Below are 18638 nucleotides of genomic sequence, written 5' to 3'. Positions count from 1 at the left end.
GGGGCGGGCGACCGCGGGGGCGAAGCGCGCGCGGGCCAGCGGCGTCCAGCTAGGACCAGTATTATGACAGATGTTTCCAGTTGTGTATCAGCGACCTTGGGGAAGGAATGTGCAGCTGAGGACACAACTCTTGTGGGTCAGTCAACACAGCCGGGGAGGACGACATCCAGAACGACCCAGATAAACCAGGAGGGGTGAGTCAATAAATGAGTAACCCAACATAAAAGAGGACGACGAGATACAAGGAGGCAGGAGAGGAAATACAGTGAGCCCCATCTGTAGGCCGAGAATTTTGTAGCCGGCAAAACAAATTATTCATAGGCTTCATTATTCAGATATTCAGGAATATAACTCAATTAATAATTCACAGCCCAGAGCTCTAATTTATAAACTTTCATCTGGGGATCTCGAAGCTTTCTGCATGAATTAACGGGGGGCGAGAGGCAGTCCTGCAGCCGGATACGCCGACCGGGGAGAGGGCTGCACCGCCTCGGCAAAGCGCTCTCGAGTCCCATGTTGTGCCCTCACCGCAGAACCACAGCTAATCCCCCACGCACTGAGCTGCAGAACAACAAGAAGAACCTAGATCAGGTACGTGGACATGTTTGACCAGAGCTAGATCGCCTTTATTTTCCCACAAAAAAATTCCCTTTGCGATTTCTTTGGAAATGCCTTGGGATTTCGTCAGGGGAAAGGCTCTGAAAGCAGGAGCACCCCTTCCTTCTCGCCCTGCTTCCCCGAGGGCAGAGAGGCCTCCCAAAGGTCCAAGAGGTGCCCAGAAGGTCTAATGCACCCCTGCAGAGCCCGAGCTCCGCTGGGCCGACCTCGACACGGACTCGACCACTGGCTGCACACGAATGGCCGGATTTACCCGAGCACAGCCAAGAGCGGACCTCGGCCCATCTCTGCAGGAGGGCTGAAGACCACGGAAAGGAGAAGGATGCTCCCGTTCGCCCAGGTCCGGTGCGCGGAGCAGACACGGCAGCGCAGCACGGGAGAAACTTGTCCCGATGCCGCTCGCAAAACGCCCGTCCACCGCGCGGTGGCCCTGCCGCCTGCTCGGGATCCCAGCCGGCGGAGGCGAACACGGCCGCCTGGAGGATTTTACAGCCTCTTTTTAAACTAAAGTGAGAAACGGAGTCATATTGCAACTGCCCTCTGCCATCGTAGGCTGGTTTTAGGATTCGCCTCCCCCTTGGACGCGACGCCCCTCCTGGAGAGGACTGTCCCCGAAGGGGACTGAAACCCGAGGGGGACCGAAGCAGCACAGCAGTTTGCAGGGAGCCGTCAAAAGGGACTTCGGGCCAGAACCGGCAGAGAAAAACTGCGCTGCTGTTCGGCTCTAGCCCACGGACGAGAACGGTCGGACGAAGAGCGCAAAACCGTGGCCTCCGCGGGCCCCGGGGATGCAAATTGAGTCCATGCGCTCGCCGTTTAAAACGGACAGGCAAGGTTACATGTTTTTTAATGTCAATATGAAAAATAAACACCCTGCTGCTTGGAGCCCGCCTGCTAGCCAAAGGGCTCCGGGTTCGCCCGGCGAGGCGCATCTGGCAGGCGCGATATGGCCCAGGAACCGCCGGCCGCACCTCGCCTGCACCCAGATATCGGAGACGCAGCCTTGCCTCTCCGGTATCTTTGGCAGGGCTCTCCGCTCGCCTGGGGAGGCGCGCAGCTACAGCACGGCTAGCAAAAGCAATCCAACCCGTTTGCAAAGGACACGCTCTTCCCTCTAATTTACAGGAGAAAGTCAGCCAGGGCCTGAATTTATGCATTAGGGTCGGACAAAACTTCTTGATCTTTGATCCTCAGAAGGCGTTTGAGGGAGACGTGGAGGAAGGTGCGTGGAAACGGGGCCGGGCCGGCACAGCGCGCACGTCTCGCCTCCCCACTCCAGGGTTATCTCCCTAATCAGCAGCAGGTCCAAACTCCGGCGAAGCGCGCGGGGACGCCCATTTGCATCAGCTGCAGCGCACCGTAGGCGCAGGCCCTGGGGTATCCGCCTAAAGGCGCTGCCCGACATCCGGAGTTTCCCGAGGAACTGGCAGTTTTGCTCGGGGCCGGATGGACGGACGGGGAAGCGTCGTGCCTCGGGGACTCCCTGCCGTGGCAGAGTCACGCTCACGCGCTGCCGAGCTCGAGCTCGGCACCGTCCCGCCGGGCGCCCAGAGGCCGCACGCGCTGCCGGGCGCTTTCGCCAAACATGAGACCCCGCGCCGGGATCCGAGGGCTCCCCGCAGCACGGGGACAGGGGGCCACGGCCCTGACCCCCCCCGCCTGTACCCCCCGCCTCACCCCGCGCCCTCGCCCGCATCCCTCGGCGGAGGCTCCCCTCCACGCCGAAACGTCGCCGGAACAGCAAACCCGAGAGGGACGGAGGAGGGAGCTGAAGCGCCGTCTGCACCTCTTTTAGCTTTCATTTTTTACAGAAAATCTGACTCCGAAGAGGTTCCCCCGGCTGACTTTGGCGAGAGCGTGCTTGTTGCCACTGGTGCCTCTCCCCGCGCTCAGCAGCCGGCAGCAGGACACGCTGCATTCAGCGCTCCAGCTGCATTAGCTACTTATGCATAATTATATACACGAATTAAGGCCTCCTCTACCCTCCAGATAAACTGCACCCGCGCTGCACTCCTTTAAACGCGGCTGCAAGCTGCAACGGCTCTCCGAATTCAGCGTGACGCTGGAGATGATTCAGCTGCTCCTCGGACCAGGGACTTTGTACCAGGGAATAATCGGTGCAGGTAAAAGTAGGTGTTTTTATGAAGTCAGATAATGTGGTTCGAAGAATGACAAGGGATAAGTCAAAACCGGAGAAACCAGTTCAGAAAAGCCCCGCAGCCTCTCCCCAGCCTGGTTTGCTCAAAACAGGCAGAATACGGCAAGGTAGCGCTGGGGCTGGCCTGCGGGACGGGGACCGGAGGATGCCCGCTCCGCTCGGGGATGCCCCCACCGCCCTCGCCCGCCCGCCCGGCACCCCAGCTTGCCCGCCCGGTGCTCAGCCTCTCTGCCACGGATTTATCACACATTAACCAGAAGTTTACAAATCTTGGGGCCAGCCCGCTCATTTTCACATTTTTCACATTCTTTCGCATTTTCACGCCTGTCTGGAGAACAAAGCCGCGGCCGGAGCCCAGGAACCTGCCGCGCTTTGAAGTCTCCCGGGCCAGGGCGGCTGGGACGAGCGGCCGCGAGCAGCTCCCAGCGCCTGGCGTCCGGTCCCCTCCGATCTCCCAAAACCTCTCCAGCAACCCACCGAAAGCCCAGGCAGATATCCAGGCCATGAAAAGCAGGGAGACAGGACGCAGCAGGAGCCCAGAAACTCAAGACCGTCTCCAGGGCTCCGGCAGCTGCAAGGCTCCCGGACCCACGGCGCGTGCCGGGGCTTCGCCGCCGACCGCAGGGCACCGCACGCCGCCCTGGCCGCCTAAATTAACCATGCCCGGATTTTATTTCCGACTGGAGCACGGCAAAGGGCGGCAGATGCCGTGCGAGTGGTTTCTGTGGAGAGCAGAGCACAGGTTCTGCTTTTGTCTTGCTCGGCCTCCTCCGTACCAGCAACCTTCCCGGCAAAGCTGCACTCCTGCGAAAACTGCATTCACGATGCTTTGAACAGAGTCAAGAGACTATTCCAGGAAAAGGTTTTCTACCGGAACAGTTTATACTAGTTCTCCTACCAGAATAAGCAGCACTGACAAAAACATATTTTTGCAGATTTGCTAGGATTTCTGCCAGATACTTAGGCAGGAGAATTTTTTTCACCCATCTAACTGCAGGGCCTTTTACAGAAAGCCTTATTCCTGCTAGACAAACTCGAGCAGAATAAATGAACTTGCAGTCCCGGAGCCACCTGAGAGCAGAGAGCAGGGGCTCACGCTCCCTGTTTGCACACCACAACGTTTTCCAGGGGAAATCCGGATCCCCGGCCAACCTGTGCCCGACGGCGCGTTTGCTTTTTGCTACGGTTTGCAGACCCCTTAAACACAGCGCGCGCACCCAGGCTGCGAACGCCACCACGGAGCAAAGCGCTGAACAGGACGATAAGCCGGCGAGGGGGCAGGACGCCTCCCACAGCCACGCAGCGACCCGCGCGGTGGCCTGTTCCTCCCTCCCGCAGAGCGAGCGGTTTGCAGGGTGGACGACGCTTGCAGACGGCCACAGCTCGACCGGCCTCGCGGCAAGCGGCCGTGCACGAGCGTGAGTTCACCCCATCCGTGGCGGCCGGACCAGGCGCCTTCCAGAGGTCCCCTCCAACCCAAACGCCTCCGTGAAGTCTCACCGCACTTGGGAAAAAGCCTTAGAAAGGGCAAAGGGAAAGAAGGAGAAGGTGAAGCAGAGAGACAGATGCGAAGTACTGACAAGAAATACCAACGAGTAAATCTCCTTTGGTTTTTTCGTGCCAAAGATATTTGCATGCTTATTTCTCCCCTGGAGGCACAAACCTCTTGTTGTCCCATAACCACTTGCACTGCAGCTGCTGGGAAGAACTACAACCTGGGGAGGGCAACCGATCCGCAAGGAAAAGCTTGTCTAACGGCACAGCGGCTCTCTTTGGCCAGACGAGGCGGTCACCATTTTTCCATACCCAAAAGAATGGAAATACAAAAATAAAAATACAAGAAGCCACAGGAAAGGGATTTCCCCGTGCGATGGGAAAATACGAGCCTCCCTAATGCCACGCATGGTCCTCCTCCATCCCCATCGGCCCAGACGGGTGCTCGGACTGTGATTTATTAGGATGGGACTGCAAGCAACCTCGCAGGACGTAGCTCACATCCGTAGGTAGCTTCCCCGGGAGGCCAGGAAGGAGCGGAGGAAGGCTGCCGTGGGCAGAGGGCCGCGGGCCGCCCCGGGGGGTGCGCGGGAACTCCCCCGCCCCGCATTGCAGTTTCCAGGCAGATGTCTCCAGCGGGAAGGAACTGCAGCTAATGAGTCAGCCCGAAGCCTCAGCTCCGAAGAAACGGTGACGAGCTGCTCGCCCAAGTCAGCAGACATCTGAGCAGACCTGCCACGAGCAGCCAGCGGGAGCTTGCTCGAAGTTCCCGAGCGGAACAATAGAGCATTTGCCCAATTTGTCAGAGATTTACAGGAATTGTGCCTGAGCTGCCCACTAAACTTACCTGTAAGGCCCCCACTAGCTTTTCCCAGGAATGAAAAAAAGGACCAGGAAGGGATCACGCAAGGAGCCGTCACCCTGCGCCGCCCTCGCAGAGGGGGCTGGAACTGAACGAGCCCTTTAACTTCACTAACTCCAGTAATTTTGGGGGTGTAAAGCAAAACCACCAGGTTCCACTTTAACCCTGCGAACTGCCCCCGGCTCCTTGGCCGGCACGGCGGTAACGCAGCTTTGCCGATGGCAAGCCGGATCCGGTTCTATTCCCTGCGCCAAGCTGAACAAAATACTATTATTTATGGGCAAAAGTCACTCGCTCACAAGCCGTAATTAATGGCGCAAGGCCCCGAAAGCTTCCCGACATCTCCGCGCCGCGTCCGCGTGCCAAGGCAGGGGATGCCGACGGCAGCGGGGAGCGGCTGCCCGTCCCTGCGGCGCTCAAGCTGCCGCCGCCTTCCCGGCTGCCCACCACGGCTGGCGCCGACACCTCGGCTCCGCGCTCCCTGCGGAGCCTCCCGGTGACTCCGTGCCTCGGCCCGCAGCGGCACCCTGGGCTGCCCGACCCCCCCGGGGGCTCCCTGCAGGGCCATGCGGGACCATCCCGGGGGTTTCCCCACGGATGCCTGGAGCCCGCTACCTCCGCAGCCATGCAGGACCATTCCCATAGGGTTTCCCTGCAGATGCCCCGATCCTGCTGCAATTGCAGCCATGCGGGACCGTTCCCACGGGGTTTCCCCATGGATGCCCTGAGCCCGCTGCATCCGTGGCCGTGCCCCGACGCCCAGCGTGCAGGCGGCTCCCCTCCACCCCGAGGATGAGGCGGCACAGTGCACTGCCTCGTGTGCTCGGCGACTGACTGGCAAATCACTGTTTTTAAGCGTCCTGCATAAACATTTCCCCCCTTTTCCTCGTTGTTAGGAGCGCTCCGCGGGCTCCCAGCCCGGCCGTAACCTGAGCCGCGGCACGGAGCGAGGCAGGAGCGCTCCCGAGCCCGCAAACACGACGGTCCCGTGACCGCCCGGGCTCCGGCGGGCCAGAGCGCTGCGCCCTGTCCGAGCGGCCGCGGCCCGGTCCCGCTCGCCGTGCCGAGCGCCAGCCGGTCACTGCTCCGCTCCGCTCCCTGCCACGCGCCCGGCGAGGATGCTCCCTGTGTTGCGCCGGGCACTCGGGGCGAAGCGGGGCGCAGATGTCCCCGCTGCTGCCCGCGCGTGGGGCCTGCAGACGCGTCTTCTGCTGACACCCCGACTTGTACGATCTCGCCCCTTTTCCGCCCCTTTTCCGCCGGGAGAGCGAAGGCGTCTCTGCAGACAAAGGGATGCAAAACTTTGCCGCGCAAACGCCAACGGGGCAGGGCCCCAAAACGCCCCCCCCAACCTGCCCGCGCCGCCGGCTGCCCCCGCTCCCGGCCCCCCCCGGCGCCTCGCAGGCAGGAACCGGCAGGAACCTGCTGTGCCCGGCGCTGCTCCCGCCGCCCGCCGCCGCCGCCCGCCCGCGGGGCTGCAGGGGAGCCGCCGCCGCCGCCGCCGCCGCCGCAGCAGGTGCCGCCCCCGGGCCGCTGCGCGGGGCTCCGCGGGGGCGCGCCGGGGGGGGGGGGGCGGCTTCCCCTCCCCGCGCAGCATAGCGCGGCCCCGTGCAACCCCCACGTGCGGATACCCCGGCCGCCGCGCATCTTTCCGCGGACCCGTGCAACCCCCCCCCCCCCCGCGCACCGCAGCGCGACCCCATTGCAAACCCCCTCCTCCCGCGCACCGCAGCGCGGCCCCACTGCAAACTTCCCCGCGCATCGTAGCGCGCGCACCCTGCAGCGCGCCCCCGCGCAGCTGCCCCATCCCCCCCGCGCACCTTAGCGCGCAGCCTGCAGCGCGCAGCGCCCCCCCGCCCCCCCCCCCCGGGCTGCGCGGCCCCGCGCCGCCTCCCCTGTGCGCGCTCCGGCGCGGCCCCGCGCGCCCCCCGCGTACCTCCCCCACGCCGCACCGCGCCGCGCCGCGCCGCGCTCCGCCCGGCTCCGCGCGCGGCCCCGCGGGCAGCACCGCCCCTGCGCGGCGCACGCGGTGCCGGCGCTGGGGCTGGGGCTGGGGCGAGCCGGGCCCGGCGCGCACATGGCGCTGCGGAGCCGCCGGCGGAGACCGGCTGCAGCCGGTATATAAGGGCTGGGAGCGAGCGCCGAGCAGCCGCCGCCGCGGGCAGCGGAGCAGCAGGGGCCGGCGGCAGCGGCTCCGCGGGCCCCGCCGCGGCCATGGGCAGCCCCTAGCCCCGCCACGCCGCCCGGTGAGTGCGCTTCGGCCCCGGCCGCCTTCGCCGGGGGGCGCGGGGGGTCCCTTTTTTTTATTATTTTTATTTTTTCCTTTTTTTTTTTTTCCCTCCCTTCCCCCCCCCCCTCATTTTTCCGCATCGCTTTATTTCGAGCCGGCAGCACCGGCGCCCGCCGCGGAGCCGGTGCGGCGGCGGCGGCGGCGATGCGCAAATGGGAGCGAGGGCGCCCGAAATGTTGGGAAAGTGATGCGGGAGCGGGGGGGCGAGGCTGGGCCCCCACGGTCTGCCGAGGGATTTTTCCCCCTCCCCCTTCCACATCGCTCATCCTAATTACTGAATTTTTTTTTAATGCCTAATGTGTACTGCAAGGTTTTTTTGTTTGGGGTTTTTTTTTTGTTTTTTTTTTTTGTTTTGTTTTTAATAGCGCGCTTCCTTCTAATCTAATCTCTCACCATTGCTCGTGCAGTGACCCAGGAATCCGGGCGGACGCGCGGACCCGGCGCCTCTCGCGCTGGGGGTCGAGGCACTTTCAAGCCAACTTTGGGCTGCGGCTTCAGCCCCTGCCGGGGGGCTGCCCCGCACCCCGCTCCCGGCCCCGCGTGGGGATGCGCCGGCCCGCGCCCAGCTCCATCGTCGCGCAGCAAAGCTGCTGCGCGCTCCGCGGCCCGGCCTTGACGTGCCCCCGGCGCTGCGGCGGGCTGCTGGCAGCATCCGCCCGCGCATCCCTCGCGCGGCGCCTTCCTCGCGCCCCGGCAGCGCCCGTCGCGCCGGCTCCCGCGGGCCCGCGCGTGGGGTCCGCTCCGAACGGGCCGCGGCACCGCCGGCGCGACCGGCAGCGCACGTGCCCCGCATCCGGCTAACCGCGGAAAGTTGGGCGGCGGGATGGGGAAGGTACGGCTGGAGCCCCGGGAGGTGCCGTTGCCGAGAAAATAATGCGGATTATTTTGAGCGTAAGATGGAGGAAGCAAAACGCCCGATGAGAGCGCGGCGCGGGGAGGAAGCGGCGCGCGGGAGCCGTGGGTTCGCCCCGTGCACGCCGCGGGGGCCAGGCACGCGGGACCCTGCCCGGGGGTCGCTCCCCTCCGCAGGCGCCCTGAGCCGGGTGCTGGGCTTTGAGGAGCCCCGTGCTGACGGCAAACCGGCCCCCCCCCCCCCCCCCCCGCGTGCCAAAAGCCTCGAGGCGAAGCAGAGGGTCTCCCACCTAAAACATCCCCATCCCACGGGACGGCGCCTGGGGGTCACGTGGGAAAGCCGGCAGCCCTCGCACTCCCCAAACCAAGGTAGGGGAAGGGAGTGGGTGCCACAGCCATTTCGGCAAGCCGGCACGCTCCCGAGAAGTTATTTTTCTCCTGGATCCCCACGGCCACTCGGGAAAACTCCCCACAGCTTTAAAAAGCCGCAGCGTGCGATCGTCATACCGACCGGCTCTGCAGGGAAATAACCTGGCACCGCCTAGCAGTGCGGCCCTGGCCGTGCCGTCGGGTGTCTCGGTCCCGGAGCGGCGGTGGGGATTTCGGGAAGAGTCCGTGGGGCAGGTTAGCGAGGGGATTAGGGCGGCATTGTCCGGCGGGCGTGAGACTGGTCCCGCGGTGGATTTTTCACGAACCGCATCCCTCCTGCAGCTGTGCTCAGATGACTGCTCCGAACCGCTGACCGGAGCAGCCAGCCCGATGCCGAGCGACGAGTTTCTCGTTCCTGGCTCAAAGGCTGCGGACGGACAAACCAGCCCTATCGCCCCACGGGGGAGAAACTTCTCCCCGACTCCTGCATTTAGTCTCTCGGCAGCAGAGAGACCCACTAACAACAGCTTGCGTGATGTTGCAGGTACCGAGCTGTGCATTTGTAAGCAAAATTCATCCTAAACTGATGCCTGGCTCTTTCTCCCCTCTCTTCCAGATCAAGAATGACTGTCAAAGCTGTAAAAATGTCGTGCGCCACTCCAAATGTTTATACTAAAGTGCCTGATGGAGGATGGGGCTGGACAGTTGCTTTTGCTTTTTTCTTTGTGGAAGCTCTTACGTACGGTATTATAAAATCATTTGGAGTCTTCTTTAATGATCTGATGGAAAGCTTTGATGAAACCAACAGCAGGATATCCTGGATAATATCAATATGCGTGTTCGTACAGACCTTCACAGGTAAGAGCGCAGAGCGGCAGCGCGAGTCGGCGGGGCAGGCGGTCGGTCGCTGCTGGCTGGGCGTGAAGCCCCGATACTCGTGTGACTCCTAGTTCTGCTTCTTGTAACTGCTCCATTATAAATAACATCTTTAAAAACGGATAGATTGCATGTTCCAGAAATATCGGGGGGGGGGAAGACTGTCGTGCTTGCCAGCCCCTTTGATAGCCCCCTCTTGTCCGTGCCGCGTGCAAGCCCTGCGCATGGGGTAGCCTGGCAGGGAGGCGCAGGCGTGGGATGAGCCCCGGGGAGGACAGAAATGAGGCAGGAGAGGGGGGGTCCCCAGGGGACAGGAGCTGGCAAAGCTCCTGCGGTGCCCGTGGGGTGACGTCCGTGGGGTGACACAGCTCTTCTCTCCCAGCTCCTCTGTCGACGGTGCTCAGCAACCGCTTTGGTCACCGCCTCGTGGTGATGGCCGGAGGGGTGCTGATCAGCACCGGCATGGTCGCGGCCTCCTTCGCCCGCACCGTGGTGGACATGTATGTCACCATCGGTGTCGTCTCTGGTGAGTTGTCTTATTCCTGTACCCGTCAAACGTTTCCGCTTGCTAACGAAGCTTCCAGCAAATGCAGCCCTAGCTGCAAGGGTTCCCTTGCAGTTCTCTCCCTTCTCTCTCCCTCCATGCTGTGATTTATTTATGTTTTGCAAAGATGTGTATCAGTCGCTCTGCAACTTTGCTCTAACTCTCCCTAATCAGTAGCTTTTCCCAGAGCTGGTTGCAGAGAAAATGATTGTGTCTCCCCCCCCCCCCCCCTTAAAATCTGTGTGCATGAGATACCCAGTTGCTTTAAGCACTCCTGCTCATAACTACTTTTCCCCTTAGAAGTTCCGACTTGCGTATTCAGCCTATGCATACAGGGTCTCTTGCACCTAATCATAACCAGTCTCCTCGGAGATGATTTTGCTCTCCAGATGGCTTTTGGGACGCGAGGGTTTGCTTTTCTTTCCTGTCCCGGTTTCCTGTGTCACCCAGGGCAGACCGCTGGGGATTCGGCTGTGCGCACTGCCGAACGCTCGCGCAGATATTCTCATTGCTCCCCCTTCCCTGGGGTTCCTGTGGGAGACGAAAGCGCTCCCTGCTTCCCAGGATCAAATCCTCTAACCTCGCCCCGTCTGGCAAGCCCCACCGGCGTGTCCCCGCGAGCCTGCCTAGCGTAAGGGAGCAATAGCTACAGGCTCAAACTCCTTAAGCAAATGAGGTCCTCAGCGCGGGCACTGCTGGCTGCTTGGGAACAGATGGCACTATCTAGCGCATTTGGATTTCTGTTCTCTTTTCTTTGTCCCCCCCCCCCCCCCCCAAAAAAAAAAACCCTTTGTTTTTAAACCAAAAAAAATAACATTCTGGTTTCCCCAATGATTCTCTTCCAGGGTGACTTGCTGAGTTGGCCGAAATGACCCTGTAATCTCGCCACCGGGAAAGCTGACTTAACGTGTTCTCGCATCGGTGTGTTTCCTTCTTCCTTACTTGTTGTTACGGCAATTTTTGGCATTTATTCACAGGCCTTGGATACTGCCTCTCTTTCCTCCCGACTGTCACCATTTTATCACAGTATTTTGACAAAAGACGTTCGCTGGTCACAGCAGTGGCATCTACAGGAGAATGTTTTGCTGTCTTCTCTTTTGCGCCAGGTATACTGACCAAATACCGTACCTAGCTGCATGCCTAACACAACACCCCTCTGATCCCCCTTCCAACCGCGTGGGACCCTAAGGCCTTAAATACGGGGCTAGTGCTAGTGCTAGCAGGTCTTACCGTGGTGAGCTGCTAAACCCCACAAGCGATCCCTTGCAGGCAGCTGCCTGCCTGTGGGCTCCCGTGTCCTTGGGGGCAGGGTTACAAGTACAGCGGAGACCAGTCTCACAATCTTTAGCACCTTCTCCATCGCCAGCAGCTGCTGCCTGGAAGCTGCGCTGGGCACGGGAGCAATGGGTGCTGAGGCCCTGACCCGAGAGGACCCTGAAACCTCCCAGCCCTGGAAGCCATAGAAGGAAAGTCGGCTCCGGGGAGGGGAAGAGGCGCAATCCGTGCCTGGCAAACGATGGGGAAGGAGGGTTTCGCTCTCATTCCCAGCATCTCGGGGCAGAACAGGGCACACCATGCCGATACCCAATCCGCTACCCAGTGTAGATCTAGCAGGCTAAAAATACAACTAAGAAACATCAGCTATTTAAAGCATATGCTGTAGAAGTAACCGCTCCTAAAGGCTAGCAGGCTTGTGCTTAGCACATGCCTCAGCTGCTGGAGTGCCCGAACCTTTCAAGGAGCTTCCCTGGCCCGAGAAGGCAGCACGTCGCCTGCCCTCTCCCCATCAGTGCAGTGCAGGCGCCAAGGTCTCTCCTTTGCAGCTCAAATAAGTCTTCTGATGAGTAAGCTTGCTTTCAGTTAATACCCACTGCAAAGCTGCTTTAATTGCAAATGAAGGCTCATAATTAAGCATTGCATGCACCTTTGAGTGAAGCTAACGGACTTCCTCTAGTGGCTGGTTTCAGGGTGGGGCCAGCTGAAAGAGGAAACACAAATGTTGTTCGCTCTCATTCACTAAAAATAACACCACCTTGTTCCTTGCACATCACAAATGAGCCGGAGCCTCAGAAGTGACTACCAAAAGGAGAGCTGCTGCTAGCCAGGCTTTAAACAGATGCTCTGGGTTACTGTCTGCTGCAGCTGGGCTCAAACATGGGGTGCAGGGTGCCAGGTGAGGTGCTGGCCCTGGCAGGTGCTGGACAGGACACCGCTGGGTGCACTGCCAGAAGTAACCCCTGCTTGGCTTCTGCTGTGTGAGCTGGGGGGCTGGGGACCCTCCCAGCTTAGCTGGAGTAGAAAGCAACAGAGCCTTGGTTACTTCACTAGCTGTAAATTCAAGCAGCTTCTTGGTGCGAGGGCAGGGTTTTTCAGTTACTTTCTTCCTCTGCCGTCTTTCCGCAGCAATCACTGCTCTGAAGGAGCAGATCGGCTGGCGATACAGCCTCCTTTCCGTTGGGGTGCTGCAGCTGAGCATCGTCATCTGCGGATCGCTGCTGCGGCCCATCATAATCAAAGGGCAAGAAGAAGTGAAAGTCCGGCCTGCGGAAGAGCCCGTAGAGACAAAGTACATGCTTGAAAATGAGCAAACGCGCACCTCAATAGAGTCCATCGACTCAGGAGTAGAAATAACTACCTCACCCAGCAATGTGCCTGGAAAAACCAAAGTAGAGCCGAAAAGTGAAGAACCAAAGGAAAACGTACAGATCCTTGTTGAAAATAACAGCACCCCTACAGAACCAAAAACCAAACTACTGGACTTCTCTGTGATGAAAGACTATAGCTTTATCTGTTATGCGTTCTTTGGTCTCTTTGCCACCCTGGGCTTCTTTGCTCCCTCACTGTACATCATTCCCCTAAGTCTCAGCCTCGGCATCAGCAAAGACCACTCTGCGTACATACTGTCTGCAATGGCAATCGCAGAGGTCTTTGGAAGAATTTCAGCTGGCTGGGTCCTCAACAAAAAGCCTATCCGCAAGATCTACATTGAACTCATCTGTGTTATTCTGCTGTCTGTAGCACTGTTTGCCTTCCCTTTCGCCTCTGAATTCTGGGGGTTGATGACATGTAGCATATTTTTTGGGTTCATGCTTGGGACGGTGGCGGGCACACACATCCCACTGCTGGCAGAAGACGACGTGGTTGGCATTGCAAAGATGTCTTCTGCAGCTGGAGTCTACGTCTTCATTCAAAGCTTAGCTGGGTTGGCTGGACCACCCCTTGCAGGTACCTCTAAAACATTTGTGTCCTTTCTGTTATGTTTGATACCAGCTATTAGTGCTGATTCCTGCTGTGGAAGTGTCCTGGTGGGATGGTACTATGACTAGTACTAAAGACCTGCAACTTGTATTAGGAGACTCCTGGAGCCACAAGATTGCTGCAGTGCAGCTCTGCAGAGTCCCAAAGATGAGGCAGTCTCCACTGAGGAACCTCGGAGTGAGGAAAAACACTGCAGTGCTAGCCTGATCCTGTTAGAAACCTAAAATTGGCATCATTTCAGGCTCTAGTGCAAGATGCACATGAATTGCTTTCACTGTGCATGTCTTAACCAGACATTCTGCAAAAAGATGAAGTTGCTAACATAATAAGTAGATGCCTGATGTATCTCAGGCTTAAAGTCCCTGCAGTAACTAAAGGATTCTGATTTGCCTGAAGATGACAGTATTTCTCCCTGGAAATGATGCTTCATCACTTTTTTTTAAGTAGCATGTGTTTGCCATTAAGGTTTTTTCTTTTTTCCCCCCAAATCAAATGACGCAGTGGTAACTGAATTAAAAAAAAATCTTATAGGAGGGATGGGCAAGGGAGTGCGAGAGTCGGTTGTGACTAACTGGTGTGAATGTTTCTTCCTTAGGTGTCTTAGTGGATACAACACAGAACTACAGCTCGGCCTTCTACTCCTGCGCTGCTGGCATGGTCCTGGGCGCCCTGTTTCTGTCCCTAGTGCGGCCGTGCAAGGTTGGACTGTGTCAAAGTCGGAAGCAGGGCGTAGAAGAAAACGTGGCACAAGTCCCACAAGACTTACCAGAGGACTTTATTGAAATGGATATCGGAAAAGCAGATAATTCAGGAAAAGGCTCTGACAGCATGGCATAAAAAACTGTTCCTTCTCCATCTAACGTACCCAGTGTTAGACTGGGGAACGAGTCAGCTCTGCTCCACCTTTTAAAACTACATTCTAAAGGGAATGCAAAATTTTAAATGTGAACAGTTGCTATCAACAACTTTTTTATTATTAGGCAACTTTTCTTTTTTTAACCAACAGTGGAAAGTTCCATAGAAAATATGGATAGCCACATAAGAATAACTCCTGTCTAGCATGAAGATGTGATTCACACTCCTGCTTTCCTGATAAGTGACGAGCATAGGTAAAGGCTTGACTGATCCCAAGTGAAAACCCGAGAAGGGGAACATCCGAAGCAGCCCACCGAACTGTTGGCTCAGTCTCTGACTGCCTTCGTTCATCCTATACTGCGACTCCTGCACAGTCAACAAACAGATTATACTAACTAAAGACGAGTATTTCACAAGGCACCAGTAACAAACTGAGTTTTCTTTCAGAAAAATACAGATTCGTGAGGAAGAGGCTAGGCTGGATAGCTGACTTAAAATCGTTAGTGTTCTTCTAATTAACTTGAACGTCACAAATGCTGGGAAATCGGAGGTTCCATGCATCTTTATGGCCAGTTATGACTGCACGTATTTCACTACAAGATCATTTTTCTTCTCCTAATTAGTATCCTTCGAACTGTTTTCCATTGATAGTCAGATCTGATGTACTGTTTCTAATTTAACTAGTATTTATTAACTTATTCTCAGATTGTTAAAGGCTGTTAGCTTAAATAACTGGAGAGGAAAAATAATCTTTTTTGAATAACAAAGTTATCTTTCCATCAATCCTTTCAATACCTATCTTGTATTGCTAGCTTGTGAAATTGTTGGGAAACTTTTATTTTTACAGCATAGAGTGTAGCTGTTTTTAATATGTAGGTCTTAAATAACCCAATTGCTGTTTAAAAAAAAAAAAGAAAGAGATAAAACAAACTACAGATAAAGCACCTCTCTCCATAAGGCCTCAGCTGGTATACCTGGACCTAGCTAAACTGCCCTGCAGCCTGGATTTGGCCCAGTATGTCTTAATAGCTAAACATGCCCCGAACTCACTCGCAGGGGCACAAGTAAGTCTCTGCTGTGTCGCTGAATGACTGTGCAGAGCCCCAGCGCCGTGAGCCAGGCGGCCGGGGTCTGCCTGGGGCGTCCTCGAACCGCCCCTCGCAGCCCCCCCTTCTCCCTTTCCCCAAATCCCACCCAAGTCAGCAAGAGCCTCTTGGCCGCTGACTCCAGGGAGAAGTGAACTGGACCCTGTGTGCGTTTTAACCTGATAATGCGTAAAGAAGGTTATACGAGACAACATACTAGCTGTTCGTTTGGTCTTAACTGGAGAGAGCCCTCCTCCCGTGACACAAGCTTGCTTACCCACCTATATGCATCTTCATGCCTCTAGGCAACTCAGGGGGACAAATAAAGTCTGTTTTGGTTCAAAGAACACATGCTTTGGAAAAAAAAAAAAATCTGTGTATTTAAGTGGAAGTGACATCACGCATTAACTGCTACACTGACATGTCTGTGTATTTTACCAGCCATAGAAATGTGGGACAATCTGTTTAAAAAAAAAAACAAAAAAAAAACACAACAAAAAACACCCTCCTCTTTGGGAAGGTGCTTGATTTGTTTTTCTAGTTGTCTTAGATGTCCAAAAAGTAACAGGCACTCTTGCAACGAAGTGGCTCGAGCGATTCATTGTCACTGCCTGCGACCTGTTGTGACCATGCTGCAGTTTCATGTCCTTTTTCTGCCTCAGCACTTTATCACGTACAGCAGAACCTCGCTAAGTCGCGCCAATGACTGGAAGACCCCTCACAGCGAACTAGGGTTTTGTGAATCAGTGAGTTAAATGAACAAATACAATGTTGCGTTAAAGTGTACTTTTATTTATTGTTAATTTATGATACTTCAAGCATTTTGGTAAATGTTCTGTAGAATATAATTGTAAAATTATTGAAGTCTTTGTAATACGAGACCTCACTACAGCACTTTGCTATTACAACTCTGCTTAGAAGTGGAATAAGGCCTCCAGGTTTTGTGTGTGTGTGAAAGCTCCCTGTTCTGCACATTTACGAGGTTCTACTGTAATTTTTTTTTTACAACGATTTCCAATACAGATCGAGTAACATGTTTGTCACTGACCTCACAGTACATCTGTGTTTCTGTCGATGTAGCTGCCGTAGCGGCACGAGCAGGTGAGCGAGTGAGTATGTGTGCGTGCGGGCTCGGAGACCCAGAAGCAGGCTTTAACTAATGCGTTCAAAGCGGGATTTACCGGTTTGTTTGTAACGTACCGAGCGGACTCTGGAAATACGCTGAAACACTGAGTTTTGCAATAAACTTTTTTTTTTTTTTTTCCTTTTAAGAAAGTGAGCGTACTTCTTTCCTTCGCGCCCTCCTCTCTCCTGGGAAAAGGCGCCGGGGTGTTATTGCAGGGTTCAGCGGCCGATTCCCGCGCTCGAGGTCCCTCACACACCGCTTCCTCCACGTAAAGCACCGTGTTTACCCTGCAGATTGGACCCTCATACGTTCTTTTATAGGACTTAGTGCTGACCTCGAGGGTGCTCTCGCAAGCCCTTACCCACGTCGGCCTGATTACAAGCAACCTTTTCTTCTCCGGAGTGGCAGCTCAATGGCTGGTACTTAGGAACATTATCCTCATGTCTTCAAGAAGCCAGCAATCATGTAATTATTTTATCATCTCGGCATTGCAGAATACTTTCTACAAGCCAGGCTAGATGCCTCACATGTCAGATCAAACTGCTAATAAATAGCAGGGGATAGTCACACTAAATGGCACTTTTCTCTTCCCCAAAGCCTCATTTCTTCTGGCACCAGTTGGAACATGTCCCCCCCCCGTTTCATCTGTGACTCCTAGCATCACAGAGCCCTGCAAGGAGTAATACCGCTCTCCTCCTTAATACCAAATACCAACTTAATGCATATATTAATCTGCAAATTAACTACTTCTTGAAGGAAACATTATTCCACTGACACATATTAATTGCAGTTGGTTTTCATTCTAGTTGCAAAAGTCCTAGAACAGAGGTGATCACACATGCAAGCAGACCAGACTTAATACAAATACCAAATTCCCAGGAAGCTAATCTGTCTCCAAATTTGACTGACTCAATTACAGCACTGAGCAAACATTATTTGCAACAGCTTCCTTAGAAAACAAAACAAAAAAAAATACAAATGCTCCACACTGTTCACATAAGTAAAAGCACATAAAGCCATAACACTATCTGATGTCTCCCTGCACCCAAACAATTTTTGAGTAATTTTCCCCACCTGGTTTAAATTAATTGCTCACGACCTGTTATCCTTATATGGAGGCATTAATACCAGAACAAAATAGGATGAGAACACTTATTTTTATTCAGTAACACTGTATATCTACTTTGTACCAGTAAATAAGAGGACAATGCAGGGCAAAAGAAATCCTTGCTCCTGCAAGCCATGGCCTTCCTTCACTGAGGCCAATGCCAGCCAAATGGAAATAAAGGCATAAGGGCAGCTTGCAGAAGGACAAAAAAACAAAACAAAACAAAAAAACCCTCAAGCCATCGGTCTCTATTCTTTCCAAGGTGGAAGGGCAGCCGTTTGGGGGGGAGGGCTTCTTTTTTATTATTTTTTCCCTTTGAAATGAAAAGGAATAGCAACCTCGTGTTCTTTTTCACTTATTTCAGATAAGCTAGAGTCAGGGACTTAAAGGGACAAATGAATCTTTAAAAATAGCTAAACTGGTTTTGAAAAAAAAGTTAAGTAGGTGCTTACAAAACAGCACAAGTGTTTTAATGATTCCTTTCAGATGTTACTTGTTAGTATCTGAGATCATCGTTTTCCAGCTGCCCATAGTAAACATGAGCTGAATTTTTACAATGATGCAAGGACAAAAAGCAATTTTCCTCCCTCTTTAAAGATCATCTTTACGATTTCTCAGAGCACCGCTTTAGAAACACATTCCTTTAACTTTTGGCTTTGTTTAAAGACTGACAAAGAGAATACATTATTTTCCAGTGTAATTATTTTGCACTTATGTCAGCTTAATAACATCAAAAGACAGAATCCCGAGTTTTTACCGAAATACCACATGACGACAAGCGTTTTCCTGTTGGTTAGTGAAGTTTTGCACAGAATACTCCATTGTGGCCATTGGTGACCGCTGTTAGACCTCCACTTGTAAGTGCAGACCTAAAGAAACTAAGGATACTGGGCTTGGGCTGCTTACAACTCCTGGCTAGAGAGGGAATAGTTCCCTCTAGTGTAGCAGTGCTGCAGGAGGCCTGGGAAAGGCTCGCCGGCATTCAGAGACGCTACCAATTAAAAAACCCTATTTTCAGCTGAAATGTGTGTGCCTCCTACCGATCCAAGTGACCTCTGGGGTTCCTGGCAGAAGAATACGGACTGTTCTCCCCTCCCCAGTTTCACTAATAAAGACTTTTACTTGCAGGAGATGCAAAGTTAG

At 55.1% G+C, this 18638-nt stretch overlaps 2 protein-coding genes across 3 annotated transcripts in view; one reads left to right on the top strand and one right to left on the bottom strand.

The window, feature by feature from the left end:
* The window catches only part of ARSG (arylsulfatase G), a 75071-nt gene that overhangs the window by 50419 nt on the left and 6014 nt on the right, over positions 1–18638 (bottom strand). Inside the window, exon 1 of one of the 2 annotated variants that reach the window (XM_067308532.1) lies at positions 7069–7091. The exons of the other annotated variant lie outside the window; for it this stretch is intronic. The gene's annotated coding sequence lies outside the window, so the exon portion shown is untranslated. Of the gene's footprint in view, positions 1–7068; positions 7092–18638 lie in introns of those variants that run through there. 2 annotated transcript variants of the gene reach the window in all.
* SLC16A6 (solute carrier family 16 member 6) lies at positions 7303–16802 on the top strand. Its single transcript, XM_067308412.1, has 6 exons — positions 7303–7378; positions 9260–9501; positions 9902–10045; positions 11041–11169; positions 12467–13288; positions 13917–16802. The coding sequence occupies exons 2-6, from the start codon at positions 9267–9269 to the stop codon at positions 14156–14158; spliced, it is 1572 nt and encodes a 523-aa protein (XP_067164513.1). The 5' UTR covers positions 7303–7378; positions 9260–9266; the 3' UTR covers positions 14159–16802.

The sequence above is a fragment of the Apteryx mantelli genome, chromosome 19, assembly GCF_036417845.1.
Source record: "Apteryx mantelli isolate bAptMan1 chromosome 19, bAptMan1.hap1, whole genome shotgun sequence".
Classification (NCBI taxonomy): domain Eukaryota; kingdom Metazoa; phylum Chordata; class Aves; order Apterygiformes; family Apterygidae; genus Apteryx; species Apteryx mantelli.
Note: the sequence above shows the minus strand (reverse complement) of the source record. Positions and strands in the feature narration are given on the sequence as shown.

What these genes read in the sequence shown, in the direction of transcription:
- SLC16A6 (XM_067308412.1), top strand. Translation starts at nt 9,267, where the DNA reads ATGACTGTCAAAGCTGTAAAAATGTCGTGCGCCACTCCAAATGTTTAT. An exon ending in GTTCGTACAGACCTTCACAG is followed by an intron (nt 9,502 to 9,901) that starts GTAAGAGCGCAG and finishes CTTCTCTCCCAG; the next exon opens with CTCCTCTGTCGACGGTGCTC. An exon ending in CACCATCGGTGTCGTCTCTG is followed by an intron (nt 10,046 to 11,040) that starts GTGAGTTGTCTT and finishes ATTTATTCACAG; the next exon opens with GCCTTGGATACTGCCTCTCT.